The 17,390-nt window shown below is 53.7% G+C and overlaps 1 protein-coding gene across 1 annotated transcript; it reads left to right on the top strand.

Moving 5' to 3' along the window:
- Positions 1 to 13,140: 13,140 nt before the first annotated feature.
- LOC308046249 (glucagon receptor-like) lies at positions 13,141 to 17,058 on the top strand (the record flags this gene model as incomplete). The annotated part of the gene is made up of 13 exons (XM_080353978.1): positions 13,141 to 13,146; positions 13,396 to 13,492; positions 13,828 to 13,935; positions 14,182 to 14,303; positions 14,415 to 14,521; positions 14,627 to 14,783; positions 15,042 to 15,201; positions 15,425 to 15,485; positions 15,659 to 15,728; positions 16,130 to 16,218; positions 16,390 to 16,528; positions 16,808 to 16,849; positions 16,987 to 17,058. The coding sequence occupies 13 exons, from the start codon at positions 13,141 to 13,143 to the stop codon at positions 17,056 to 17,058; spliced, it is 1,230 nt and encodes a 409-aa protein (XP_080210104.1).
- Positions 17,059 to 17,390: the final 332 nt, after the last annotated feature.

Genomic DNA, 17,390 nt, shown 5'->3' with positions numbered 1-17,390 from the left:
GTGGCAGTGAGTCACCTATCAGATGACATTGCAGCCTTCTGAGTACCAATGGTAATCTCTTCATTGCACATCTGCAGTGTCTGGTCTCCATCCCAACCTCTGGGTTTTTTTAGATGACATTTCATTTCTTTAGGGCTATAGGAAGCCACAGCTGCTGCTGGGGGCCTGGTAGAGGTGTAGGAGGAACCCAGCCGGGGCTGGCAAACACTGTCCGAGCAGCGTGCAAGCATCCAGTGGTACTGGCTGCCTCTCAGGCTGGCTTCTAGCAGAAAGTGGTGACCCCACCTTGCAGCCTGAACCGCTGGTGATAAGGAATTAGCAGCCCCTGCAGTGACCAGCTTTGCTCTGAAACACAGTCGGGGATGACAAAAGCAACAGTTATTTAACACCTTGTGGAAAAACATTCTCCTCTGCCTGTTTCAGATGCTGTACACAGGAATTTTGGGGCTCCTTGGTTCACTTCAGGGCTGACAAGCACCGTGTGTGCTGCAAGCAGGGCCAGGCAAACCCTTCACACCCCAGTCAGCATCATCTCATGCTGTTCGCTGCCTCCATCTCGGTTTCAAGACTCTGCCAACACCTTTTAGCTTTACTCTCTGGCTCCCACCCATCCCCAAACACACAACTGAAGTAAAGTCATCCTCTGGCTCATGAGCATCCATTAATCAAAGATTTCACTGAAAAACCATTAACTTGGGTAGCTGAACATCATTGATCCCGGCTATGTGCCATCGGGCCCCTTTTGGCTGCTGTAAGCATGGTTAGCACAGCGTGCTTTTAAATAGTCCATCATTCTAAGATCACATCAGCCTCATGTCTCTGTGTCAGCTCCCAGTTTAGCAAGAACAACGCCCGAGTTTGCTGTGCACTGGAAAAGCCTCGGTGTCCAGACCAAGGCAGGAGATGAGGTCTGTAATAAAAGAGATTTGGGCAGGACAGGGAAGGAGAAACCACCTCACTGCAAGGATGGTCAGACCATGTAGCACCCCACCAGTCTCCTCTGCTTGTAAGAAACTCTTCTCTCTTTTCGGGAAGAAAGAATAATTTGATCGCATCTGCCCACCCTCCATTTGTGGAGCTAAACCATACAACCTCCATATATGATTTTTGCTGCTTCACCCTATTATTGCCATTTTAGGACCAGCAAAATAAATCTTAACAATTTGCAGGTTGAGACCCCTTTCTTTACCATGTTCACCAAATGCTCTTTACATCTAAAACAGCGTTATCGATCTCCTGGGCAGAGACTCCTGGCCACCAGCCAGCAGTTTTTCACTTCTCGCCATCTCATCTCAGCAGTGCTGGTCATACCCCTCAGCAGCTGCTCCCCAGTTCGGGCTGTGTGTGACCCCAGCCCTTCAGGATGCCCCCCACCCCAGTACCTGCCAGGTTCTCAATAATCAGCTCTATTAATCTTTCCCTGTGGGCTTCCTTTCAGCCATCTGAACTCTTGTTGCCATCATCCTGTAGATTAAAGATTCTTTTACTTTAGGTTATATATATATATATATGTTTCATTTATATATATATATATATTTTTTCTATATATATATGTTTCATATATATATATGTTTCATTCATATATATATATATATGTTTCATTTTTTCTTTTTTAGTGCTCTAGTGTTCTCTCCTCAGGTTGTTTTGTGAGCTTGGCATTAAAGTTACTATCACAAGTGTTTTTAAGTCAAATTCTCACACCCTTACATTACAGTACCTTGCAGATTGTCCTAGAACAGTTTTTTCCTCTGGTAACAAGGAATAGTGCTTTCTGGAGAGCTGTTGTTTCATGCTGCTACCATGGGGTGAACTCACCTGGAGTCAGGCTGACCTGGACCATGCTGGCCAGGGGTCTGAGGACACAGCAGGTGCCACGGGCCAGTTGCGAACCCCAAGGAGCACCTGTGGTGTCTCTGCTGCATAATTGGATGCTTTAAAATCTGTAAAGAAACTCAGTGCAGTGGCCAGGTGAGCCATGCTGGCAGGGAGTTTGGGAAGAGAGAGTGCGAGGGCAGGTAGTGGCATCACCATTGCGGACAAAACACCTTCCCAGGGACAGGCTGAACCACAGAAGCAGGGGAAAAACAGAATCATAAAACTTCTTGGACACTCACCTGTGCCCCTGCATCTGCTGTGTGCCTCCAGCAACAGCTCTGCTGTATTCATGTTGCAAATAAACCATCATTCTTCCCTCTGTCCCACCACCTGTTGTCCTGTGTGTTAGCAGAGCAGCTATGTTTGATTTTGCCCTCAAAGATGCAGAATCACTCAGTTTCTAATAGGAACACACAACAGGGCGGATAACCAGGCTTTTCTGAGACTGGGCTTTGTCTCCAAGCCGGTGTCACAGACACGATGCTGCCCAGCTCCCCTGGGTCAGGCTGCATCCCGGTTCCTGACGGGGTGTTTAAACAACCTGTACCCGTTTCCTTCAAAATTGCACCCTGGTATCCACCTAGAAATCTACACATCAAACTGGAAAAGAGCTTTTAACAGCTGAGTGCAGCCCCCCCAGCAGTGCACGGTGGAACATCCCTGCAGCAGCACCCAAGTCCCCTCACTGCCTGTTGCCTTTCTGTAAAACAACCTGCAAAGCAAAGAAAAAGATCTTCAGGATTTTCCTGCTCTTTCTCCGATGTTGTCTTACCTGCTTATTCTTACACTGCAAATTCAGTCCTCAATCCCAGGGATGGCAGTACTAGGACATAACGTGCTGTTGAAAATATGATTAACTGAGAAAGCAAGTAATTTTTACTCTGATTTCTCTAATGTTTTTTAAATGAAGAAAAATAAAATTGAGGGGATCAGGTATTCTTGAGATTCCTCAAGCACGAAGTAAAGCAACACTCACCTGTGCCCTCCCTGTTGGAAAAAGGTGTAAAAAGGCCTCAAGCTTCTTTTACATCCCAGGAGACCCTTGTGTGAAGTCGCTGTATGCTTCAATATACTCCTATATAGTCACCTTTCAGGCACTGTTGAAAAATAAAGTAAGACTGTGGTCCTCTTGATGGTTGAGAAAATAAAACCTGTTTGTGCTGGGTTGCTTCCCAAGCTACTTGTTAGATAAATGCTGCAGGAGGGTATTAGCTTTACAAATAGCGCCTTTATAGCTTGAGAGACGGAAGGGAAGGGAAGGGAAGGGAAGGGAAGGGAAGGGAAGGGAAGGGAAGGGAAGGGAAGGGAAGGGAAGGGAAGGGAAGGGAAGGGAAGGGAAGGGAAGGGAAGGGAAGGGAAGGAGAAGGGAAGGAGAAGGGAAGGAGAAGGGAAGGAGAAGGGAAGGAGAAGGGAAGGAGAAGGGAAGGGAAGGGAAGGGAAGGGAAGGGAAGGGATCTGCCAGAGGAATTTGCTCAGAGGGGCAGGTGCAAAAAAAAAAAAAAAAAAAAAAAGATATTTTAATTTGGCTGGTATATTGAAGTGTCACACAGACACCTCATGATGAGTTTTTTGTATCCGCTTTCTGCTTTTACTTGCAAGTTGGGCATCAATTTTTGCTCCTCTAATCAGAGCCTCCCCCATTACCCAGGTGGGACGTTAATTTTCACCTAAAAGATGTTTTCAACAACATTTGCTCTACCCATCCACATGATCCAAGGTCTCTGCAGCTGAGGACTGGCTCAGCTTGGGAACTCCTTGTTGTTGCATTGGCAGAGAGTTTGATGAGCAGCCTTCTTCCTTCCCTCTTGGTGTAACATCAACTCTCAGTCAGCCCTGTGCTGAGGAGCCCGGGGAAATCTGGAGCCTTTGTGTCTGGGGAAGAAAAATATCCAGGAATGTCACGTTCCCTGTAATTACATTGCAGAGCAGCTCCTTCCCTGCTAACGCACTGGCATTCAAGAAGAGCTCTGAGAGCAGAGTGTGGTACACAGGATAAGCAGCAGCCCATGTATCAAGCAGAAGGGGTAATAAATCAACATTCTCCCTTTGATCACTTGGCAGATAAACAAGAGAAGCTACTTAGGATAAAAAAACATCTCCAAGCAAGTAGGTTTCCAGATCTATCGCAGACTTTGTCTCACAGGTCAGGAGAGGAGAGACTGGGTTCTCATTTATATGCAGTGAAAAACAAGATTATATTTTCACTCTCCATTAGCTCCCTCCAAAGCTGAGTGCCATTTGGCATGCCTGAAGCCAGCACTATGTGCTTATTTCCCAGAATCTGCCTAATTTCAAGGTGTCTGATTTAAGATGGCACAGCACAGCTTGATTTATAGTCAACACGGCATTCCCTGTGTCCCTGGGAGATGAAAATCCAGATCATCTTCAGTACAGGGCAAAGGGATCCAAAAAGGATTTTTTTCTCAGGAAAGATTTGGATGTGTTTTTCCACAGCACCAACATTTCGGCTCTTGACCTACCTGGAGGGAAAGGTACAGTGAACAACCAGCCAAGGGGACAAAGAGTCAAAATAGTCTTGGAAGGGCACTGTCACCACTTACTCAACTTGCCCTTTTTGATGAAGGTCACCAAGCAAAATGCTGCTGTCATAGCTGAGGAGCACAAGTCCTGCACAGCACCAGGGTGCAGCAAACCCTCCTGGGCAAGGTCCCCTTCTGCAGGCTCTGCCCTTGCCAGAACTATGTTATTTAACTAATTGCAGTCTTCATTTGGGCACCACCATCAAAACTAGGGACATGAGGGGAAATGAGAGCTCTTCCAGGATTATCCCAAGTCCTCCTTACCTGTGAAGGTGCCACCTTTGCCAGGTTTTCACCCCAAGCATGGTCAGTGTCCTCAGCCCCACCGTGCAGCCTTGAGTGGGCTTGGGGACCACCACAGCAGGGGAAACCAGTGGCTGCTCAGCCAGCAATGGGCCAGCAGGAGCCCTGCTGGTGGCCACAGTGGGATGTGGATGGAGCCATGTCCTCTGAAAAAGGGAGAGGAAGAGTCCAAAGGGAAACGCAGAAATAAGATAAGTGTTTAAACAACAAGCACAACTATTTATGCTGGCAGGAGAAGAAACAGTTTGCTTAAAACCCTTTCAAATTTATCAAACTGCATGCAATGGAAGTCTTGAAGCGCTGGGAGCTGGGTTTATGTTCTGTTCTCAGCTCTGCTTCAGTGTTAAACTGTTGTTGGCTGAAACAGCCACTCCAGGAATCCCAGATCACAGGGGAAGTTGTGGTCTTGGATAAATAGACCTTGAGGCTGAGTGAGTCCAGCAATTTCATGTCCTGTGCTGGCAGAAACCTGTGATCTCAGCAGCAGAATGAAGTATTACGCTGTTAAAAAGAGAGAGCAGCTGCTTTAGGTTCCGTACATCTAAAACCAGGTTTGTGACAAGGAAGAGTTTGGAGTGGAAGCGATGGAGGGGCTGCATGCGGGGGCTGGGGTGCAGTGGGAGAGCTGCAAGAGGAAGCGAGAGGTCACTGGGGTGGCACTGGGCACAGATGAGGCAGCGGAAGACTTTGAGACCCAAGTAACACCATTACCTGCAGACAGGTGGGTGATGGTGGCTGGGGAGGCTGGCACTGCCGACTTCTCCCATGGGACCGTGGCTCTCAGCAATGCCAAAGGGATCCCACCCCCAGCTTCATCCCCCAGCAGGAACCTCACCAGACCAAGCCCGGTACAATCGCAAGGAAAAGATGAGCAATAGCATGGATGTGCCTCATCTGGAAATAACCCCTTTCTTATAACTACCTTTTTCTATTGCAAAAAACCACTCAGCTGTGAAATCGAGCCTAGAGGAAGCTATCCCTCTTAGATTAATTCAGCGTCACTCCCAGCAGCTGTCTGGAGCCTATGGTGGATGTTGGGAGACCTCATAACCTCTTTGCTGTTGAAGCAAAAGCTATTGCACTGCAGATATTATGGGATTTGGGGAACTATTATCCCCTCTTGGTTAGGTAACAAGGATCTCTGGCTCCCTGGGCAAGTGATAGATTGTTTTCTCTGCAGGCTGGGCACCTTCATCAACCATTAAGCTGTTGGAAGATCTCTGGTCACATCAGAAAAAAACCTCATGATGAGGATGTCTGTGCCTCTTGATGAGCAGAGGTGATATGTACATCCAGAATAACTCTTTGCTGGAGCTTCAGAAAATACATCACATTACCAGTGGACCCAGGACCCAGCTTGAATCACAGAAGGATTGCTTCCAGGGTGGGAAAGCTGCAGAGCAAGAGTCTGTGGTCACATCTGCCTGCCCCTCACCAGTAAATGGGTTTGCTAATACCCCATCACTACACACGGGTGCTCCACTGTGCGTGGTACCTTCCAGGTGAGTTGTGCAAGTCCCTGGTGCTGGTGATGCCCAGCAGAAAGGAGCCACTATCTGAGTGATAAAAATCTCCTCTGGTCTTCTACAGGAAAGGAAAGTTCCTTGAAGACAGAAGCTGCTGAGTCAGAAGGCGCAGAGTCTGTTTCGGTGCTCCTGGGAGCTCCCCTGCACTAGCAGGAATGGGAGCGAGTGGGGAAGGAGCAATAACGGGGGCACCACACAGCCTTGACTTTCTATAGCAATTAATTGGCCCTTCCATCATCAGAGGGAAAGGAATATACAGGCAGCCCTGGGTAACACATAAAAATCCAAGGGGCTGTTTTCAGCCCAGGTCATAGCATCTATCGATACCTTTAGATAGACACAACCCAAAGCTCCAGATTTTTGTACACCCACAGAAATCTGGTGCCAGAAAGAGCCCAAAACAACAGCATATGTCCAGGCTCTTCATGTTGGAGCCTCAAAGGAGAGCTGGATTTGAGCAGAGGAGCCGTTATCCCTCAAATATCAAGAGAAGAGAGGGGCAGCAAACAGCAGCACCTCCACAAACTGCAGAGCACAGCCCAGCCTGCCAGGTAATTAGGAGATTGATGCAGTAATGCATGCGAGGAACTGCTAAGAAGAGGGAAAAGCCAGCAAGTCACTTTCTTACTTAATTTTCCCCAAAGTGAGAAGAAGGAGAGAGTTTTCCCAGCAAGTTGAAGCTGAACAGCCAAGCGTGCTGCGATACAGCACTGTGCCTGGCAGGCTGCAGTGTCACAGAGCTGCAGTGGGATGCTGGAGGAGAAGATGCATCCTGAAGTCTCAGCCAGGAGCTGGGCTTCCAGGGCCCATCAGTCCCACCTCAAGCCACCTGCCCCCTGCCAGACTGTTCAGCTTCCTCTTAAACTTTTTGGAGAACAGCCTGCCTCCTGCCCGGATCTGGCACAGCATCACCTTAACCATGAGCCTGGAAACCTGCTCATGTCCCCTCTGCTTTTGCCAAACAGCTGTACCCTTATTTCCACACCAGTGGGTGAAAAGGAGATGCTGCTTCCCTTGGATGTGGCTACACCACCAGTCTGGCCAGAAAGAGAAGACAGGCAAGTGATAGATCAGGCACAATTCTGCCTAAACAGGTGCTAAAAAGAAGATGCAACTGAGCTGCAAATAGGCAGGAAGGAAATAAAAGGTACAGCCCCTTCTCTGCTCCTTAAGTTCCTGATGTGGAGGATGTAGCGACCCTGACGTGCGATAAGAATGGTGTGCTGCCAGTCAAGGCTTTACATATGGAAGAGGGCAAGCCGTGCCCTTCGGCAGAGGATGTGTACAAAGAGTCCAGCTCCAGGGCAGGATGTGAATATAGATGATTTTCAGAGAAGTTCTTGATCTTATCATTTAAGCCTTCCTGCTTGAATAAGGTGAGAAACACAACAGAAACTGAAGAGACTTGGTCGACTTTAAATACAGACCCAGCAACCTGCACGCCTGGGGCTCTCCGGAAGGGCAGCATCTGCTGAGGATTTCTCTGAGTAAGTGCCAAATTCAATAGTGCCTTTATGAGCTGGGAAGAGTAATTTATCACGAGCATGTGGCAACACCACGCTGAAGCACTGGCTTGGGAGTGACCTTTCCTGCGAAACAGTGGATGACGTGGGGTCCCTGGGCTGTTGCTGCCTGAGGGGATGGAAACAGGATACTCCTGTCCTGCAAACACTGTGCAAAACCCTGAGCTCAGAGCTCCAGGTCCTGTATGACCTGTACAAGGTGCTGGATTGGGGCACCCTCCAAGGCATCTCTTAGGACATGAGTTGCAAGCGTCTTTCTTCTCTACTTGAAAAGAACATCTCTCCCCATCCTTCCAAAATCTTTTATCTCCCAGTAGCTTTTGAAACCAGCATTTATTGGGAATTAATGTTCAAGCAGCCAATTCTCTAGAAAATCCCCTACCTGGTCATAAATGGGTGTGATGGCAGTGATGCTCATCTGATTTCTGGGTATGGACAGGTTGACATATTATCAACCTCTTTATAATCATATTGTAAAAAAGATTGTAGCTCAAGCATATAATGTAGTACTGAATGCTACATTTCTCATTGTCTTTGCAGGAATAAGCCCCAAAGCAGCAAATCTCCCAGAGGTGAAGCATGATGGTCCAGCCCCATGAAGTTGGTGGTGATGTCCTTGTTGGTTGTAGTGACTTGATGTCTCCCAGAAGTTAATTAAGCTGTTGCTCTGTATCAGAGGTCAGACCCACCCCAAACCGCTGCTCATCAGAAAGAGGAAACACTCTATGGCTGGGCAAAACTCAGGGTCATTCCTCTCCTCAATCAGAGAGGTTCAAGCAAGAAACAGCTTCTGCTTGGGTGCAGGTAACAGCTTCTGAAAAGAGCAAACCCCAGGGCAAGTGGCTCTGTGCTCACGTGAGTCTGCCTCCGTGTCTTGTTGGGCTGCATTTTTGCAGCTATCTTTAACAGCACCATCTGCTGATATTAAAAATACTTTGCTTTTTAGTATGTACAAGAGCCTTTGGTGCAGCTGAGCTTACAGCAGCCCCCCAAGTCCAGAGTAAGCGGTGCAGAATTGATCAGCTGCAATGAGCGATGTCCCTCCTCACGTGGGTTCGTGGGCATTCACATGCTGATGGATTTCTCTACCTGGTAACAGTCTGGCAGGCTTTTCTGAGAAGTTCACTGAATAATTGCAAGTCAGGATGTGTTGATTAGCATTTCTGTTCCACGAATTGCTTCTCTATGGGATGAAAAACAGTACAATTAGTGAAGTCTACAATACTACACACATCTGAATTTCTCTGTCAATAACAGCTATGTAAAATGAAACCTGCTTTCAGGACATTTCTGTTGGTAAGCCTGGTAACAGTCCTTGGAGAAAGGGACTTAGCCCTGCGTGGTTGTCTAGTTGGACATCTAGCCCATGGTGACAGTGATGGAGGATGCTGAAGGATACTCTCCTCTCTCTGAGCACCCCTGCAGCTCTCAGGTTGCCAGAGAGGCACCAACACCTTCAATGCATGAGGCCATTCAGGGGCAGTTTTCTCATCTCTAATGGTGAACCCTGCCTGTAACGTATACATTCATCAAGTCTATCTCCTTGGTGACAGCCATGCAGCACAGCCAGCATCTCAGCAGCTGTTGTAGAGTGAGGTGGTGGTGGTCTTACAGGGTCTTACCCATTGTACAAGGAATTGGGAAGGTGTTTCAAGCAGCTGTGTCTCTTACAGAGCTGCTGGGGCCTAGCTGAGCACAGATCAAGATGCTAAAATCACCATCACATGCTGATGGGCTGCGAGCATTACAGCTGAGAGAAGGATGCAGATGCACATGGTCTGACTGCAAAATTGCTGATGGGAAGTGCCTGTGCATCCCTCTCAAACATAGGGGTTGTCCCTGGACAGGGACAAGTGGGGATGCAGCCCCTACCCAGCAATGCTTGGACGTGGATGTTGTCCCAGCCACCCTCCCTATGCCTCTGACCAGCTCTGCAACACCCCACATATCAGGATCCAACTCCAGCTGAGCCACAAGCACTGCAGTCGCTATGGAGACCCTGCCCAAGATGTATCAATATGGAGAGGAACAGGTTGTTCCTCATGTCCCATTCAAAGGACCAGCAAGCAAATCCCTTCCAGATGGACCCTTCACCCCAGAACTGTCCCCACCAGGGACTGCACAGGGCAATGATTCTGGGAGTTTTGTAGTCTCTCTCCAGGGAACTGTAGCTCCAACTCCTGCACCTGGATGCTGGAGCTCTGGGCTCTCCCCCAAATTCAGCATCGCTATGGAATGAGCCCACCCCATGTTCCTGCTGGCATTAGATGGGTTCATGCAAGGAGGTCTGCAGGGCAAAGCCATAAAGCACCTGAGTCTGGGGTGAGGGACATGGCTGGAAACACCCTCCAGAGGTGTCCCAGGTCCATATTATGGCTGTGTGGGGCAGGATGCGATCCTGGGAGAGCTAGCACTGGCTCTGGCCCCATGGCAGGGTGATGTATGGAAGCAATGGAGGAGCTTCTCATAGTTTGTCTGCTGAGACAGAAGTCTTCATCCCTTCAGGATACTTTGTACGGGAGCTTTCTGAACCACTGAGCATCCTCCTGGCTCCACATCCGTTTGTAGTGGGGGATAAGGCAGCTGAAATGCTGCTTCCCCACTGTCCCCAGTCACACTAAAGCTACCACGTGGCAATGTCAGCCTGTAGAGAGAAGGGCAAACACAGGATACGGCCAAAGCAAACTGGCAAGCAACACCCACAGGGGAACAGGTAGGATGAGAGGTGCAAGAGAAAGAGGAGAATCGATTCTTTACCTGGAGTCAGAAGCAGTTGGGGGAAGAGGAGCCAGGCTGCAAGCGGCAGTGAGACAGCAGGTACGCAGGGCAGGGTGAGACATGGGAGACCATCTGGAGCTCAGTCTGCACAGTGAGCCGCTGAGCGCCCGTGAATCATGCTCTGCTGCCGATGGTAATGGAGAAAGGAAAAAAAAAAAATCACAGCAAAAAAGCAAAGTTTAAGTGGCACCATCTGCAAGGGGCAGCCCCGGCCAGTGCGTCCGGGTGGGACTGGGCAGGGCCTGGAGCCTCATCCCTTTGTTTCCACAGGTGCTGCAGGATATTCAAAGTCTTCCAGTAAAGCTGCTTTTCAGAAGCCTTTTGGGAATTACCCACTCATACAGAAAGCACCTGTCACCTTGAGAAAAGGTTAAGTGTCCACAAAGGAGGAAAACAGCAAAACTCCCAGTAAAACTGCATCAGCAGCATGGCTGTGGTGACATCTCCAAAGCCATATGCTTCCATCTTGTCCCCATCCTTCTCTGCTACTTGGCCACCGTGATGGGGTATTGAGTGATACCAACCATTCTCTGTGTTAATAGTTATTGCATCTTCTTCTAGCAAGGCTGTTACAGCAGGACAGCATCTCTGCCCACATCAGCTAAAACTGGAGATAGGAGCCTGGAGAGGGTCTGCTGCTACTCTTTGAAAGGTCCCCAGGGACTCTCACAGAGGACTCAGTTGTCCCTTAAATCTCCTCCACCCACTCTACTGATAGGAAAACCACCTTCACCTGCCCTTCACCTGTCTGGACAGGAGCAGAGCAGCTGTGGATGAGCACAGACCTGCTCCCTCCACACTATGAGGACATGGGGTGGCTGGGAAGGCAGCGTCACCAGACCTGGGGGGCCCTGGGCTTTTCCCATGGCTTGTCTCTGTCCTTGTGGTTTCCTCACTGTTGGGGTCAGTGCAATTTGCATCATGTGCTGTGTCCCTGTGCCACCTCTAGCTTTGTCCCCTTGGCCACCTGCTCCTTTTCCCAAGGCTATGTGGCCCCTGACAGCTCACTCTGTCTGCACAGGGCTCTGCACAACAAAGGGCTACCACCATGCTGGCACCCCACATCACCCACCCAGGCGACAGCCATCGGGGTGCCAAACCGGGAGGCAAAAGACTCCTGTCACTCTCCCTGGGGCTGCATGGGCTGGCTCTGGGGGAGACCGAGGGGATCTGGACCAGCGTTCCCATCCCTGTGACCCTTAGTTTGAGGGCTGGACATTCATCCCTGTCCCCATGTGATGCAGCGGGGTCTCCATGGGGGCCGTGCCGGGCGCTCGGCGAGGGCGGGAGCATCGGTGCCCGGAACCCTCCGGGGCCCGTCGGGGCGGCCCAAGCCCCGGGAGGCGGTGCCGCTCCCCCTCCCTCCACCTCCACCCCCCCCGCCCCGTCGGGGTACGGCGCTGGCGGGAGGCGGCCGCTCCGCAGGTGCCGCTCGCTCGCTGCCGCGCTCACGTCGCGGAGCCGGGGCTGCCGGTAATAGCGGGGCTGCCGGTAATAGCGGGGCTGCCAGGGCTGCGGAGCAGGGTAAGCAGGCGGACGGAGGCGGTGGCACAGTCCGGGCGGAGTGGGAACCCCGCGGGCACGGAGCGGGACCGGCCGGGGAGCCCCGGGCGGGGCAGAGACCGGGGATCATACGTGCTGGCCGGGGGGCTCGGTGGACACAGAGCGGGGAGTGTTCGTGCTGGAAGGGGGGTTCCGAGCTGGGACGTCTAGGCTGGAGCCATGAGGGGCACGGGTTGGGTCCGTCTGTGCTGGCCGGGGAGCCCCAGGGGAGCCCGGGCTGCTTCCTCATCCGGAGGTCCCGGTGGGTGCCCCCGGCGGGGCTGTGCAGAGCGGGGCGCTGCGGGGCGGCGGGGCAGAGGTGACTGTGAGCAGGGATGGGGCCGAGAGGTGATGGAGTGTAGCTGATTTGGGCGGTCCCATCCTGGCTGGCAGGCAGCGGGGCAGGGGAGGCACAGTGTGTCCCAGGGAGTCCCAGGAGAGGTCTCCTTGCTTCCCCGGGGTCATCCCTGCAGCTCTACCCCCTTTCCAGGGCTTGGTTGCAACAGGCCACCCATCAGGTGCTGCCTGCCTGCAGGGGTGAGCAGCTGTGGCACAGAGACTGTCACACTGGTTACAGGGATGGCTTTTGCTTCCCTCTGGCTTCAGCCTCACAGTCCTCTCAGCTGCCAGCTACCCAGGGGCCAGCAGCGGTGATGTGGAGGCTGGCAAGGCTCAGCCAAGACGTGATCCTATTATGCCCCCACTTCTGGCTGCTCTGCCTGATGCTCCCCGAGGTTTTGGGTCTGGCAGGGAAGTGACCCAGGGCTGTGGCAGCCCAGGACATGACTGTGGCTGGCATTCACACCCTGGTTCTTCTCCACTGCCTTGGAGAGCACATCTCTTCATCCATACTGGTGTGTGTGGCTAGCAGAGCCATGCCGTCCTCAGTCCTCCACCTGCCACCTAGGATTCGGGTCCTCAGCTCAGCTTTGAGACGCACCCAGCACTGGGAGCACTGGCCACAGGCTGGCAGTGGCAGCCATGACGGAGGTGCTCAGGTCCGGGTACCAGCAGACCCTCGTCCGTCTTGCCTGGATGTTCCTGTTTTCCACCATGCCGGTAAGAGACAAGCTGGGTCTGGCCCGCAGGGTTGGTGCTACCAGGCTTTGAGCTGTTGCAAGTGGGCTCAGTCCTAGCTTTGTTGCATCTTCCTGCTCGTCTTGAGGATGCTGGCATGCAGCAGCTCCTCAGGGGGGTGCAGGCAGCTGGTGCGGGAGCCACTGGGTCCTGCAGTGGGGCGGGCAGGCCAGCACGGGCTCTGTGCACGGTGCACAGCCTGAAGGCTCTGACCTGGCTCTGGGCTTGCAGCACAGTGGGGCCAAGGTGCTGGAGAAGACCTTCGAGGAGTGGATGCGGTACCGTGATGAGTGTTTGAGGAGGATGGCGAGTGAGCCCTACCCAGCAGGTACCCAACTGTGCCCCAGCTCAGGGGCAGACATGGGGGCACGTGGAGCTGAGTGACAGCTGTGGCTGCGGCTGGGTTTTATCACCCCTCCAGCATCCTCTACACCAATCACCTATGGAGGGATGAGTCAGGGGCTGAGAGGTGTCTCCTCATCTCAGGTGGGATGCCTGGGGCTGGGGTACCCCAGAGGGCTGAGGCTGGTGTGGGGCCCAGGGCTCTGTTTGGGGTGGTGCCAGCCCCATGGAGGTGCTGGCAGGGGGCTGTGGTGACGGGACTGGATGTGACTGTGCTGCTAGCATCTGACCATTGTCTTTTCCCTGTGCTGCTGTTGGAAGGGCTCTTCTGCAACCGGACATTTGACATGTATGCCTGCTGGCCCGATGGGAGCCCCGGCACTGCCGTCAATGTCTCCTGCCCCTTCTACCTGCCCTGGTTTGAGAAAGGTGACAATGACCCTCTGCCGCCCCAGAACTGAAAGCTAGGGCTGAGGCATGTTAGGGGGGGAGAGGTTCTTGGGGTTTCCCCTCCTGCCCACTGCTGGGGGGACGCCAGAGAGGACCCTGGGGGAAGGGGGCATGTGTCACGGAGCAGAGTCAGCTCTTTGGGGTTGAGCAGAGTCCAACTCATCGTTTCAGGAGGGGGTTTTGGGTGGAGCCCGGGTGGAATATGTTGTTGCTTCATGTCCGCAGTGAAACACGGCCTGGTGAGCCGCAAGTGCGGCACCGATGGGCAGTGGGTGATGGCGAACAACAGCCAGCCCTGGCGGGACTACTCGCAGTGCGAGGAGGAGATGGAGTCGGCTGCTGAGGAGGTGGGATGCCCTGGCCTGGCCATGGGGGCTGAGCAGGGACAGACAGGGGCACCCCGGCCGCATGGGCAGGTGCCGCTTGCCCAGGCTCACCGGTGCGGTGCTAACCTGCAGGAAGGCGCCCACCAGCTGATGGTGAGCTTCAAGGTGCTCTACACTGTGGGGTACTCACTGTCACTCCTGACCCTCATCTCTGCCCTGCTCATCCTCACCATCTTCCGGTAGGTGAGCTGGGGGCACATGGTCCTGCCCCTCATCCTTCCCAGCTGGTGATGGTGGAGCTGAGGGATGTCCCCACCTGCCCCTGACACCCTTGCTCTCGGCAGGAAGCTCCGCTGCACCAGGAACTACATCCACGCCAACCTCTTCGCCTCCTTCGGGCTGCGAGCGACCTCGGTGATGGTGAAGGATGCACTGCTGGAGAAACACTGGGGCATGGAGGTGGTGCAGGTGGCCGACTGGGAGGCCCTGCTGAGCCATGAGGCAAGAGCTGCCACCCCCTGGGGGGACCTTGCTTAATGCAATTGGGGTGGGGACCTCACTTCAGGGAGGGGTATGCAGCCAGGTGTCAGTGCCCATGCAGCCCCAGGCACCCTGTGCCTGAGCCCTTGAGGCACTTCTGTGCCTGGTGGGTGAGCTCTTGGGGTGCCTGTGCAGCACCATACACTCAGTGGGCAAGTTCTTGGGGTGCCCATGCCCCCCGGGCACTCTGCTGGCCCCATGGTGGGTCTCCCGTGGCAGGCGGCGCTGGGCTGCCGGGCGGCACAGGTGCTGATGCAGTACTGCATCCTGGCCAACCACTACTGGTTCCTGGTGGAAGCTGTCTACCTCTACAAGCTGCTGATCGGGGCCGTCTTCTCCGAGAAGAATTACTACAGGCTCTACCTCTACCTAGGCTGGGGTAGGAGCCACCTGGGTGCATGGTGGGGATGGTGCCTGGTGTCGGGCAAGCACTGCAGCCCCAAGTGGCCCCAAGTGGCCCCAGGAGGTTGCGGGGTGGGGGCTCTGCTGACCCTGGGGCAAGATGCCACCCCACAGCATCCCTGTGGTGTCCCCCCTCACAGGGCCGGTTTCTCAGCTCAGGCGGGTGCTTGGTTTTACAGGGTTTGCTGTGTGACTTGCAGGGACCCCTGTGGTGTTCGTGGTACCCTGGGTGGCTGCCAAGTACCTGAAGGAGAACGCGGAGTGAGTGCAGAGGGATGCTCAGCCCCAGGCTGGTGTTAGGGCTCAGCTAGGGAGCAGGACAGAGGCCGCTGTGGGTCCCTGATCCACCTTTGCCAGGGCTGGCACCCTCTTGGCCTCATCCTGCACCCCCCAGCACAACGTGATGGTGCTGCTCTCTGTGTCTGCCTGGGCAGGTGCTGGGCGCTGAACGAGAACATGGCTTACTGGTGGATCATCCGCATGCCCATCCTGCTCGCCTCCCTGGTAGGGGGGCACCCACCAGCCCCACGCCCTTTTGGAAAACAGCAGCTCAGCCTGGGACGGGGGAGGGCAGCTCCCTGCACAGCCCGGGAGGGAGGGACTGGCCTCCAAAGCATCAGGCTAAGGGCACATGGGGTTGTTTTTTGCTAACCACCACACTGGGGGGCAAGTAGACCCCTGGGCTCTGAGGGCCCAGGCTGAGCCCTAGAGAAGGGTGGATGCTGCTGCTGCTGCTTCTTAGCCAGGAGTTTGGGATGGTGGAATGGGATGAAGAGCAGCCCTGGGGACCTGGTGCCACAGGGCTTGTTGTCTCCTGTGGTCCCCAAGGGTGTGTACCACGGCCAGGGTGCCCTGCAAGGGGTGGGGGTGCTGGGTTGTGTGTGCCCCACTCTGTCTCCCTGCAGATCAACCTGCTGATCTTCATGCGGATCCTCAAGGTGATCCTGGCCAAGCTCCGTGCCAACCAGAAGGGTTATGCAGACTACAAGCTGCGGTGAGCCGGGAGGGAGGGGGCAGCAGGTCAAGGGTCCTCCACATCCACCCTCCTCCTCCTGCACATTCTTGAATGATCACCCTGAAATTAACTCAGGGCTTGTTGCTGCTTGCACCTGTTTCCCTGCCCTTTCTTACTCACTGCCAAAGGGGACACCTTCTGCTCTTTCAGGTTGGCCAAAGCCACGCTCACCCTCATCCCTCTCTTTGGGATCCATGAAGTTGTATTCATCTTTGCCACCGATGAGCAAACCACAGGCATCCTACGCTACATCAAGGTGTTCTTCACCCTCTTTCTCAACTCCTTCCAGGTGAGGGAGGAGTGTGACATGTTCTTGCTTGGCCCTGGGCACCATGGAACAAGAATTAGGGGGTCCCTGTTCCAGCTCCCTCTCCCTGCAGTGCTGCAGCTGAGCTTGGGGGTGCGATCACCAGCTCTCCCGCCCCCAGCCCTGTTGTTGAGTGATGTCACCTGCTGTGCAGTGCTAGCAGGGGGAACCCACCCCAAAAGCAGCCTGGGGGGACTGAGCCCATCCCAGCCCCGGGAGAGGGGGTGGCAGTGGGGGCTCAATCCCCTGTTCTCCCCCCAGGGTTTCCTGGTGGCCGTGCTGTATTGCTTTGCCAACAAGGAGGTATGTACCCACCGCAGCACCTCCTCCTCAGCCCTGCCTCAGCCGGTGCCTTTGTCATGCCAGCCCATGCCTGGCATGGTCTGTGCAGAGGGCACAGCCAGGGAAAAGCCCCTGCTCTCTCTTCTCCACCATTGCAGGTGAAGTCAGAGATGAAGAAGAAGTGGCAGCTCTGGAAGCTCGACCACCCAGTGCTCTGCTGTGCTCAGTGATGCAGTGACCAGCCCCACGGAGCCACAGGAGAGGGGCTGTGGGGAATCTGTGCTAGGGCAGCACCTCATGGTGGGACAGTGTCTCAGCTGTGCTGCACCTGTGAGCACTAGAGCTGCTGGAGAGGACATTCCCCCACTGCAGTCCAAGGGGGAGGCAGGCACCCTCAGCTCACACCAGACATCACTGTCCCTCAGAGGAGCATCCCCTTGCTCAGGTTTGATGAGCTGCATAGAGAGATGTGCCTGCTGCTGCCTGTACACCATCAGCAGCCCCCTTCCTAGGCATCCGCAGGGGGAGCCTGGCCCTCACCATCGGAGGACACAGAGCAGGG

The sequence above is a fragment of the Nesoenas mayeri genome (genome assembly GCF_963082525.1).
Source record: "Nesoenas mayeri genome assembly, chromosome: 15".
Taxonomy (NCBI): Eukaryota; Metazoa; Chordata; class Aves; order Columbiformes; family Columbidae; genus Nesoenas; species Nesoenas mayeri.
This window is presented reverse-complemented; position numbering and strand designations above follow the sequence as displayed.